The sequence below is a fragment of the Capra hircus genome, chromosome 7 (genome assembly GCF_001704415.2).
Source record: "Capra hircus breed San Clemente chromosome 7, ASM170441v1, whole genome shotgun sequence".
Lineage (NCBI taxonomy): Eukaryota > Metazoa > Chordata > Mammalia > Artiodactyla > Bovidae > Capra > Capra hircus.
Genome location: NC_030814.1, coordinates 66,466,400 through 66,479,146, shown reverse-complemented (window position 1 = coordinate 66,479,146; position 12,747 = coordinate 66,466,400). Strand labels below are relative to the sequence as shown.

General features: G+C 52.1%; 1 protein-coding gene across 7 annotated transcripts in view; it reads right to left on the bottom strand.

Moving 5' to 3' along the window:
• TCF3 (transcription factor 3) overlaps window positions 1-12,747 on the bottom strand; it is a 32,657-nt gene that overhangs the window by 16,489 nt on the left and 3,421 nt on the right. For all 7 annotated transcript variants that reach the window (XR_001918307.1, XR_001918308.1, XM_018050411.1 and 4 more), the window contains exon 3: window positions 10,770-10,842. Coding sequence is in view for 5 of the 7 variants with exons in the window: in XM_018050411.1 (XP_017905900.1) it covers window positions 10,770-10,842 (73 nt within the window). In the remaining 2 variants the exon portion in view is untranslated. The remainder of the gene's footprint in view (window positions 1-10,769; window positions 10,843-12,747) is intronic.

The window sequence follows — 12,747 nt, the reverse complement described above, 5'->3', positions numbered from 1 at the left end:
CCATGGTCTCCATGAATCCATCCAGCATTTGCCACCAGGTTTGGGGTATCTGTTCCCCAAGGCTCTGGGCCTTCACCTGGACTACGGGAACTACAGCAGCTGGTGGTGGGGGGTGACCTTGGGCACAGGGCCAACACTTGAGCCCCAGTTTCCCTCCACACCTGCTTACCTGTCGTCCCCTTGCCCTCTAGCACAGCCCCTCTCCTAGATGAACTCATTCTGTTCTAGGTCCCCCACTCCCGTGGGCATTCGCAACAGGCCCCAGGAACTTCGAGCAAGAGCAGGAGACCAGGTCCAAGGCCACAGCCAAGCCTCCCGGCACCCCAAAGCCTGGCAGGGCTGAGGGGCGCTCCTGGGGCCTGACACCCAGGGACCCAGCCAACACAGGCCCCACAAGATTTAGGCAGAGGCAATCAGGCCCTGCTCTTCCCTTTCAGGTAAAAATCTCCTCCCCCAGGCCCAGCCTCCTCCCTCCTAGAAACAGCAAAAATAGGGATGACCCCTCCCCCACTACTCCCATTAAGTTATCCCCCCCCACACGGGTTAATTACACATTTTAATAACCCATCATGAATATTCATAACACATTCCTTGTTCATGTTCTAATTAATATGTACTAATAGAATAAGACTTCACAGTCTGAGTGTATTTTTTTTTTTAATAATCACACTCTTATTTTAATAAAGCTGGAGATGAAGTGGTGGTGGGGCCGCACCCAGAAAAATCACCTCTCTGCTCAATCCTGGCCCACCACCCCGGCAAGAGGCAAGAGATGGACGGAGCACAAGGTTGGGGGGTTAGGTGCGGCACAGAGGGACTTGCCCAGCCCGCACCCCAGCTGGCTGCCCCCTTGGCCAGGTGACATGGCGGGAGGGCGCCTCTGAGGGGCCTCGGTACTGGGTGATTCCTCCACAGCAAGTCTGCCAACTGGGACCTTGGACCAAGTCCAGCCCTTGCCTCCTTTTGTCAATAAAGCTTTATTAGTACAAGGTCACGGGCATTTGTTCCCACACTGTCTACAACGGTGTTTGTCATTGTAGAGTAGTTGCACATACTGTCTGGCTCTTTATCAGAAAGGTGAGCTGACCCGAGCATGGAGAATCCTAGAGCCAGTCCCCCTGTATAAAGCAGCCAGACCAGAGGACTCTCGTACCTGGAGTGTGGGGAAGATGGTCATGGCAGCTGAGCAGGGCCCTGCAGTGCCCCCACCTCAAACCTGCAGCTGTACAGCCATGGTCGCTGTTGGGGGTTCTATCCTGCAGCGCCAGGCCTTGGGTCCCAGGCTAAATCCAAGGAGCTATCCTCTCCCCACCTCACTCCAACACTCGCTCTGCAATCCGACCCTGGCTCAGCCAGGGTGTGTCCCCTGGGTCAAGCCACCACCCTGCACCAGTGTCCCTCCAGGTTCCCTGTGCACCCACTACCCTGGGCAGGCTAGCTCTCCTCCCTCCCTCCAGCCTCTACCAGGGCTCTCCACTGCCCTCAGGGTAGAGACCAGACTCCTCCCTGACCACAGTTCTCTCCCAGCTCACTCCTACCTGACCCCCAGCAGGTGAGCAGATCTCGACCCCACCCAAGGTCTGCCTGGGTGGTCCCCACACCTGATGACGCTTTGTCCCCCTCCGTGCCCAGCGATTCTTGCACAGGGCTAGTCCCCAAACAACCTCCACAGACACCCGCGGCCCCCTCCACTGATCCGACAGCTACTGAAACCATCAAAACGTCATCTGCTGTGCCATCCTCCCGTGGTCACATGTGGTGACTACTTGCCTGCATTGTGGCCTCCAGGACCGGGGAAGAGTTCCCACCACCACCAGGGGCTAATTAACACACACTCAGATGGACGTAAGTGGCTAGCGACTGCTGCATTGGACATGTGAACCACCCAAATAAAAACTAAATAATAACGATATAAACCACAACACACACCATGATCACACCTGAGAAAAAATTAACAGCACCTAAAGGGCTCCCGCACTGCCTCCAAGCAAGATTTGAGGCTAAAGAGAAAGTCAGTGGGAGTAACACCCCACCACTTCCAAACCAAGGCTTCACTCCAACCCAACCTCTCATGAACCCCTGGAGAGGAAACCCCTAACCCCAGGGGCTTCCCCAGTGGAAGGAGCTGGCCTTCAGGTGGAGGAGGGGGTCCCACAAACAGATGATAATGCAGAGAAACGGGGTCCCTCAGGTGCAGAAGTTGCCCCGCCCCTCCTATGAATTTCAGATTCCTCACAAAGCACAGCAGAAAGACCCCCTTCTGTTCCAGTCTAACGGGCGGGTGGGAGGGTCTCGACTCCACCCCACCACCAAACCTAAGTTCAGAATCCCAGTCAGGAATTCCCTGCAAAAACAGGCACAGGGCAAAACAAAACCAGAATACGAAGACAGCCATGTTCATGGATTTAGGATCGATCCCAGGAAACAGAAGGGTATCTAAGACTACCACCATCGCATGTGCGTTCCCAAGGAAATTGCAGAGCTTGTGGGTTCCCTGGAATGGATAGAAGATAAGGCTTCCGGGAGAAAGGAAACAGGAGAAACTAATAATTTTGCAGCACATTCGCCAAAGCAGCATCAGAGGTGGGGAGGCGGAAGTGACAATGCAGAAGAGGTGATGAAACACAAGGGTGGGCTCTGGGGATGCCCCCAAACACCAAGGAAGGGGGCATTCTGAGACCCCAGGCGTCCAGGGAGAACAAGGGAAAAAATCACCCAAACTGAAAAACACCGAGTTAAAAACAACCTAGCTGCTCAAAGGGAAAAGTGAAGAGCTGGAGGACTGCGCACACCTCTTGGACACCACGTGCTCGCATCCCCACGCAATAATACAATGCACAGGACTGAAGCTCAGGGAGGTATATAGAGGCCTCCCTGGGGAGTACCAGCCCCAGTCCCATCCCAACCCACTGCGGCTCACAGGAGGCAGGTGCCCAGGTGCCGCTCACCAGAAAAGCAGAAGCAAAGTGACATCAGCTGCAGCCCCTCCCTGTAGAACATCCAGAAGGAAGCGCTCCAGGCAGGAGGGTAATCCCAGCACAGGCCACTCCAGTCAGGAGGAAGTGATGAGCGGGCACCTTTGACCCACACATTAAACAGAATTTAAGACACTATCCCACCAAGAGTGGGCACCAGAGTGCACAGGTGCTGCACTGCCCGGGGGACTCCCCATGGTTTCTCCCAAGGAACCCTTGAGCAGCTGCCATCATCCCCACTTCAAAGATGAGGAAACTGAGGTCTCCTAAGTGGCAGAATTAATATAACAAGAACACGTGTTTCCCAGCTGGATACAAACACACAGGACAGGACTTGAAAAGAGAAATGACATTTTTAAAAAGTGGCAATGTATTCAAACCAAACAGGAGGCCAGGGGAAGGTCACTTTCCCGCAGAGCATGAAGATGTGATTTCACTTTTGGGGAGGAAACAGCCTGATCCAGGAGGATCCCCCTGGACCTCCACCAACAGAGTTGCAAACCAGCACAGGCTGCCAAACTCAACCCAAGAAAGTACACCAGACCCGGATGGCAAGGAAGAAAAACTACCATCAGTGTATGAAAAGTGTGACAGGGATGCAGACTCGACTTTTCTGAAACCTGAAAAGCGCTCTGGAACAAGTGACTCGGGAAGACGATCAGACGCACATAGACATACCAAATAACACCAGTGAAATGGAAGGACCAAGACATTTATACACAAGTCTGAATTCAAGGCTTAAACTCTCGCTGGAATGGAAGGTGGGTTTTTGCTGACAGTGGGCAGGACCCCACTGTCCTGTGTCCTTGACAATGGACAAATGAAAAGCTTGACTGCAATGAGCAGGAGACGAAGCTCTCACAGCTCTGGGTCAAAGTGTCCCTCAAGGCCTTGGGAACAATGACAAGAGGGCCATTTCAGGCAAGCAGGAAGACCCCGCACCTCCCCAGCAGTGGCAACAGCCCAAGCCATGGTTACTCGTTGCGTCACTGATCCAGAAACGACCCAATCGAGGAACAAACCCTCCACTCCCCAACTGGAAAACTGCAAATCTCCGAAAGAACTTGACCAGAAGGGAAAAAAAATTTTTTTTTATATTATCAAGAATCTACATTTAAAAATAATGAAAACACACATTATTGAAACCAACGAGATATGGCCAAAGTGGTCCTCGGAGGGAAATTTATAACCCTCAAGAGAACACAGGTAAACAAATGAGACTTCAATTCAAAAGTAAAAAGAAAAACTTAACAAAAAAGGAGGACTAAACACAGAAGTAGTGGGGAACTCCCTGATGGTCTGGTTAGGACTCCAAGCTTTCATTGCCAAGGACCTGGGCTCGATCCCTGGTTGGGGAACTAAGATCCCACAAGCGACATGGCATGGCCAAAAAACAAAGAAAGTGAGAAAGTAAAATAAAACAATACAGAAATAGGGCAGAGAAAAGCAGTCAACTGATAAACATCAATTCCACAATGAAGTAGACTCCTTGGAAGAAAAGTCAATAAACAGATACAAGGAGATTTCCTTGGTGGTCCAGTCGTCGAGACTATGCCTTCCAATTTGGCAAGACTCTGCCACCAAAGGGAAGGTGGGCTTAATCCCGGTCAGGGAACAAAGACCCCGTATGCTTCGGGGCAACCAGGCCCATGTGGCACAGCTACTGAGCTCATGCACCTCAACTAGAGAGCCTATGCACCACAACTACTGAGCCCACATGCCGCAACGAAAGATCCCATGTGCTGCAGCTAACCTGTGATGCAGCCAAACAAACAAATATTCAAAAAAGAAAAAGGCTGAACCCCATATGACATGCAAAGCGCAAACCTGAGGCTGGCAGATCTGGTCTGGCAGTTAAACAAGGATATAGACCAAATGCGAAATTCAGGGTGCTTCAGGGTAAGAAAAACCATTAATTTCTGGACAGAGTCAGGAGGTGGGGAAGGAGGACAGCAGGGGCAGTCCTGGGGTGCCCAACACACCATGATGATGCCAATCACTCATGTGGATAGTTGTACAGGACCAGAAGGAAATGCCCGGAACATGATGAACAGTCAGCGAGATCTATCTCAAATCAACAGCCAGGATCAGGCCCGGTCCTGCTGACAACAGCCAAACAGCACAACAGCACATGCCTGTGCGGTTCCAGAAACACTGGCTGATGAGAAAGGCACATGGCATCCTCACCAGGATGGAGGAAGCCGGGTACCTGCAGGTGGTTTACTTGGAAAACCAAGCCAAGGGAAGAATCCAATTAGGGGATGTCAGGAGGCAACCACGTAGAAAATATGATGAAAAAGATCTCCAAACAACAGTTGTTCAGTTGCAAGTCATGTTTGACTCTTTGTGACCCCATGAACTAAAGCACGCCAGGATTCCCTGTCATTCACTATCTCCCAGAGTTTGCTCAAACTCATGTCCATTGAGTCAGTGATGGCATCCAACCATCTCATCCTCTGTCGTCCCCTTCTCCTCCTGCCCTCACTCTTTCCCAGCACCAGGGCCTTTTCCAGTAAGTCGGCTCTCCAACCACAGAATAGAAAGTCCTAAAACATCTAGAAACAACCCTTACTGCAGGATTATGTGACCAAATTAAGAAAAAAACAAAAACTATAAAGTGATTAAGTGCCTTATAATTTCAGTTTTCAAAGTTTATCTTAAAAACTTAACACTAAGGGTTGAAATTTAAGGGAGAAGACACCAGGTTCTTACAATGTAAAAATGCAACACCATAAAGACAAACAGTTCTTCCTAAACTTATCTATGAATTTAACATAAAATCAAAATCCTGACAGGTTTTTTTTTTTTTTGAAGGGATGTGGGATGAGAGGAGACATAATTATCCTAAAGATCAAAGAAAAGAATCAGCATATCTCAAAATATGTGGGTGGGGACCTGGAAAACAAAAATTGAGGTAAGACTATAAAATACACCACAAAGCTATAGTAACCAACACTGGGTAGTACTGAAGTAAAACATTTATATTTTTATAGGAAAGTAACAATATAAGGCAAAAATTCATGGCTAAATGGCAATTTAGAAAATGCTCTGAGGCATACTGAACCACCAAGAAAGATTTTCTTGAGTTTATTCTGTTCTAGAACTTCCTAAATTAAATGCTTACTCCACTTCTTTCCATTGTATCTGAAGACTGTCAAAGACTATGATTCCTCTCCAAGCACAGCTTTGACTGCACCTGTTTCTTATGTTTACATTATTGCTGATTTCTGTCTAGCCTGGCTGTGTTGTACTTTCCTCTTTAACTCAACAGGCAGACAAAAGGAATTTTGTTATTTCCAAGTAGTTAGGCTTTTTGTTTATTTCTGCATTTTTTGGTCTTTTATTTGTAGTTTTACTGCACTGTTCTCAAGAATATGAGGAATTATATTTTGGTCACTTTTGTGTGTTACATCCTTTTATTATGCTTGGTATGTGATCTATTTTTATAAGAAGTGTGATCCCTATTTACAGGGCATGGCCTTTGAAGGATAAGTGTTTCTAACTGAAGGTGCCTTTCAGGCCTCATTGCAGGCTTTTCATCAGTATCTCTGATGAAAAGGGCCCAAGAGTGTCTGTTCTAAGCAGTCCCACAGGTTAGCAGGATATGTGCCATTGGCCAGGAACTGCTATGTAAGTTCAATCTTGATCACTCCATCATTGAGGTTCTCTACCTCCCACTTATTTTTCACTTCTTTGCTCTCACAAAAGCTGTAATGGCGTCCTTTTCTGCCCTCCAGCGTCTTTTCCTGTATATTCCTCAATTTGATGGAATGAGGAACAGGCACATTCATGACCGTCACATCTGCCCTGCAGAATGGACTGTCATCTAATTCTTAAAAATTTCTCAGAAATGGCACCAAGGCTAGAACAAATGGAAAGACTTGACAACATAAAAATGAAACCTGTAAACCACTGAAAGGAATTGAAAATCTACATCATCAACAACAGTTATAAATGAAAACTTGTGAAAAAGGCTGCAACACAGATCACAAAACACTAATATCCTTCCTATAAAAGGCTCCTGCAAATCAGTAAGAACAGTATAGGGCACAGGACGCTACAAAGAGAATACAGCATTGGGTGGTTAGCTGGGATGGTTACTAAACTCTCAAAGTTTCAGCTTTATCCTAAGTATAATGGGGGGGATGACTGCACCTGTCTCACCACCCCAGGAGGACTGAGGACTCAGAATGAATGATCTAGGGTTGGTTCCTGGAGTACAGTGCTTGAGAAATGCTGATATAAGTTGCTGGTAAGTGTTACTATTGCTGTTGTTTAAAAATTCATCAGGCAGCCATAAAAAGGAACAAACTGTTGATCCAACAACCTGGACGGGTCTCCAAGGAAGTGTGATCAGTGGAAAAAGCTGACCCCAGAAGGCTCTGTGCTGTGTGGTTCCATGTACGCAACATCCTCAACACAGCGAAGTTGGGAAGATGGAGAAGAGGAAATCAAGGGTTGCCAGGGTGACGTGGTGGGGAGGGGTGAATGGCTGCAGGTGGGAGGTCGTAGGGCAATGGAATAGTCCTGAAGAGACCGTGGGGGTGGCTTCACGGTGCTACATGTGGGATACAACTGGATGGAGCTTCAGACACACAAATGGTGCACGCAGGACTTATGAATAAACTAAAATACTGAGTAAACTCTGTGGCTTGTACCACGGTCGGTCTCCTGATTCCGTGTTATATGAGAGGAGGCTGGGAAGGCGTAGGCTGGCGAGGGGCTTGGGGCTGCCCTGCACATTTCTTTACAACTTCCCATTAATATATTGTGATTTCAAAATAAAAAGCTGACTAAATCCAAGTAAAAAGGGAGAAAGGCTCAAGACAGTGATCAGAAATTCATAAGAAAATAACCCATCTGACCAATATGCTTTTGGAAAGATAATCGCTCATTAACACGTTAGCGCCCGCTAAAGAGGCGGATTTGGAAGAGGTGGGGGAAGAGCCGACCCTGGGATGCCAGAGGGACATCCTCACCATGGACATAGGTCCACGGCCAGCGGTTCTGGTCTGGAGCTTAGGCTGAGGCTGTAACCACACGTCCGTGCTGACCCAGGGCGGATGCCGCCTTGCCTGCCTGTGAGGTTTGTACCAAGACTGTGTTACGAACATTTAGAAACACAAACCAGGAGAGCTGCAGAGACATGACAACAGAGAAGCCCTTCCTCTGGGGTCAGCCAGCGCCTCCTGACGTTTCTGGGTAGGGGGCCCTTGACCCTATATTTGGGCACAGGAGGTGCTGCCACTGAGACAGCTGTGCCTCGGGGTTTCCCAAAAGGGTGGGGGTGGAAAAACTATTCTCATTCTACAGCCTTCTGATCTAACACAAGCAAGCCTCCACGTCAAGTTAGCGTGTCTTCAATGTCTCGACAGAGTCTCTAGACAGAGACAGCACAGGTTGGCAGGGTGGCTGCTCAGCCCATACAACCCGAGACCCTCTTGCTGGAGACCCCTCCCCACGGCCTGGGCAGCTGCTCTTCTGATGCAAAGTGCTTTTTTGGAGCAGGTCTAGGAAAATGCAAGTGGACTTGAAGGAATTCTAAGCAGACACTGAGCCAGGATGTACAGAGCAGAAAGGGAGGACTGGGCTGGCAGGACCCACTGGAGCTCTCATCCCCTTAAGGCAACCCTGCCTGTCTGGAGGGCGGTGACCCAGGCTCAGAAAGCAGGGGGCTTCCCCAAGCCCCATCCTGCAGTTTGACCACCAACACTCATCCCTGGCCTCTTCCTGGGGTCTCCAGCTCCACCAGGGAAGGAGCAAGGGAGAGCCCCCTAAAGGGGCCAGTCTCTGTTCCTGGGGTTCTCACATCTGGAGCAGGACCCCCCTTTATTGTGAGCTCAAGGCAGACATGGAGACGGCCCTATGTCTCAGGTCTTAAAGCACCTTCATGCCCAAGGACTCATCGAATCAGCTGACAGGGAGACTTGTTTTATAGATGAGGAAACTGAAGCTTGCAGGCACGTCACCTGGGTCAGGTGACACAGCCTGCCCTGTGTCTGACAGGACAGCAAGGAGGGGGCCCCTGAGCTCAGGTCTTAGGGCTCCCAGCCCCGTGTCCCCTCCCTCACTCCTGGCAGCACTAATGGCTTGAAACGAACTGGGGACCTCGGGCTGGTCCAGCCACACCACACCCTCGTGGGCAAGAAAGCTTAGCCCTGACATACAAGGGGTCAAGACCAGACCCTTCCCATCCAACATGGTCAGGTGGGGCTGTAAGTGAAATGGGCCTGCAAGAACCATGGAAAATCAACCTGAAAAACCCACAGGGGAGCCCCCAGGCTGGGCCAGGTGTGGGGTGTCTTTGGAGGACTTTCCTTGGGGGCTCCTGGCCCCAAGCGAACCCTGGAAAAGGGAAGAGAGTCAGGAAGAGGCCTGGGGAAAGGTGAGGGAGCCACCTCACCTTCCTGAGGAGGAAGGACAACGCCACCTCCTCCAGGAAGCCTCCCAGGGCCTGGCCTTCTGCTTAAAGCAGGAAAGCAGCAGCAACCCCAGCTCCTGAGGGTTGTTTGGGGGGCAGGGTGGCCGGTGGGGATTTCCACACTTCAGGAGGACGCCAGCCAGCCCTGAGGCCACTTCCTCCGGCGGAGAGGAAGGCCAGTGCCGGGCAGCAGCAGACAGTACCACCCCCACCTTTAGGAGGTGGGGGTGAGTGAGCACAAACCACCCTCGAAACTCCCCCCACCTCCAGCCGGCTCCCTGCAGCCACCCCGATGGAATCTGGAGAAGATAGACACTTCTATTGTGACCCCAGAGACATGAAAGGACACAGCCTCCATCCCAGGGCCATAGAAAGAGACTGAAGTCCACATACAGCACCAGCCTTCCCAAGGAGATGACCCCCCAGCAATCCTCCCCAACAGGCACTGAGCTCGTCTCTCTGCCCACAGCCCTCCAGGGCTCCCACCTCCCTAGGGGAAAAGCCTGAGTCCTCCCCTGAGCCCACCAGGCCCTCCACGACTTGCCCACCCTTCCTCCCTCTGCTCCTCCAGCACCCCAGGAACTGTCCTGCCCCGGGGGCTTGGCATTCACAAGCCTCAGTTCAGACATCTCCCCGGAGACGGCCCTTCTGCCCGGCTACGGGGTAGCTTTCCCCCAGCACTCTGCTGCCTAACCCCTGCTGTAAGCTACTTGCGGCCTGTCTATCTTCCTTGTCCACCCTCTGTACTTGGTGCCACAGGGGTGACCAGCTCATCCAGGAGTGCCAGGGACAATTCCGTGTAAACACTCAAACCCCCAGATCTAGAGCACACCAGGCCAGGCCAGTCGCTCACCCCAAAGCCTGGTCTTGTATACAGAATGTGCCAAATATACACTTGACCAAGAACAGCCAGGAGCTGCGCAGGATGTGGAGAGCTGGGGTTCCATACCACACCCCTTCTGACCTCGGGTTCCCCCCTGGGGAGGGACTGGAGACCCAGAACCCACTGGGACCAGGGAGACCTTGGAGGCCCAAGTGCCCACCTTAGCCCGGACAACAACTCTGCGCTAACCACTGGACTCCCTCCCCTAGCCCCATGGCAGATCAGAAGACCATGACAACGACTGGCTCTTCAGCTTCCCTCAGGCTCACTGTCGCCCCATCTCACGACTACCTGTGAGCCTGGAAACACTACCCCAAGCCCCTCATCCCCATACCACCTTGTGGGCCTGAGCACTGCCCCCAAACACCTCCTCCCTTGGTGCCTGGTCCACCAGCCCCCGACAGTGGTGGTCCTAGGCTGCCTGGCCCACCCTCCAAGCAGTGATCTCCTCCCTCAAACACAAAGCCAGGAGGCAGTGGGGTCCTCCTACCTGAGCTTCCAAACTGGGTCCCAGCCAGGGAGGCGGGCCGGCTCTTCCCGTTGGCCACAGGCAGCGGGAACATCTGCAGGAAGGGAGGGAGAGGGTAAGTGGGGATCACAGCTCTGCCGGGGTCCTGTCCCACTGGGACCCCCACCCCCAAGGAGCACCTCCTAGATCAAAGTCACCAGTGGAATTCAAAAACTCCTGTTTACCGCTTTCCAAAGATGAATTAAGAGCACTTGATATAATCCCTACTCTTAGAAAGGATACACTTTTAAGTTCCAGCTTTAAATAAAAGTGATCATTTATACCTCAGACGGATCCCCAGGCATTGGTATTCCAGCCTCCGACCCTGACCTTCCCTGACCAGCCTGGCTCCCACCTTTCCTTGTGTCCGATCCCCCAAGTGGCAGGGTGAGGGGAGGACACCCAGGCTCCACTGCCAGGATGGGGAGCAGCCCCACATTCTAGGCTCTGCTCTGAGGTTGTACCCCTCCCTGCCAGTGACTGGGCAGTTCTCCTGAGGGTGGGGGCACCCAGTGTGGGAACATCACCCCCCAACCCCCACCGGCCTCCCCACTCACTCACCCAAACCCACGGTGTTAAGTCCCTCAAGATTAAACAGCTTAGCAGCATTAACTGGGAAAACCCAACATCAACAAACCCTTGTGCCATAGAAAAAAACAAAACACAGTCCTGCCCTGCCCCAAGGGTCTGAGTTCAGAGGTTCTTTTTGGGCCCCAAGTGACTCAGACTGGCCTGAATCAGGGCTTAGGACTTAATTGGGGGGCGGCTGATGGCCCCCAAACCCTCCCTGGCCAACCAAGAGGTGAGGGTGTGGGGTTTGTGGGTGTGACTGTTGGGGGTAGCATCACGAGCCTGGGGAAGGACCAGGAAGGGGGTTTCTGCCTGCACACCCCATTCTACAGAACGGGAAACTGAGGCCACAGGCTAAGCTGGCAGGTTGAGTGCAGAGGCTCATGGCAGGTGAACACCCAGGCTGGATGTGCGTTCTTGGGGTTTGTGTCCCCTTTGGGGGCAGTGCGGTGCTCACTGGACCCAGGGCCCTGTCCTCAAGGTGGGCCCCTTTCCCACTGGGGACCCTAGGCCTGCGCCGGGGGAGGGGCAGGCCTGGGGGTCATCAGTCAAGCTCCCCCCGAGGAGCAGGGGCTCAATTCCATTTCTGTTTCATCCTCCAGGGTGCCGGGGGCCGCTGACGTGGCACTTGCCACAGGGGGCACTGGGCCGTGTCCTGTAGGTGCTTCAAGTCTTGTGATCAGCCCAGACAGGCCCCCGCACTGCTCACAGCCTCAGTGTTTCCTTCTGTGAAATGGGGCTCAGGGCTCAGGACGCGTAGGCTGTTGTGAAACCCAAGCACACGGGGGCATGCACAGGGCTCAGAGGAGTACAGTCGGACCACCATGCCAGCGCCTGCCCACAGCACCCTCCCCGGCCCCCAGCTGTTCCAGGCCATCATCAGGCTGGGGACAACCTCAGGCCCAGCTGAGGGACAGCGCTCCGAGCCCACATGCACTCAAGACCACCTATCTAACAAGAAGCCCCAGACCAGGAGGACATGGATCTTAACAGCTGGGGGCAGCTTTCTTTTCTGGTGTTTAAGTGACAGTTACCTCACTTCCTTCACATGGACCTGCCCCAAAGATACGCTTCCCTTTAAAATCTTTTTGTTTTAGTCGATATTAGGTTGTTTTAAGAAAACAAATTAAGTCAACTTCTATGGGGCAGGTGGGAGGCAGAGCTGTGAGCCGCAACCGGGGCTGTGTCTGGACCTCTCTCCCCATGATGACAAGGAGAGTGAAAAAGATCCAGTTCTGGGTTTCCCCAGAGGATAGACACTGGGCACCTTTCCCACTCCACCTCAGTCTCCTTATCCATGAAGTGGGTTGCTGGCTCTGAGCTGGTGGGGGAGGGGGCAGTCTGGACCCTCCAGACAGAAAGGGGAGGTGGGCAAGTGGTTGGGGCTGTC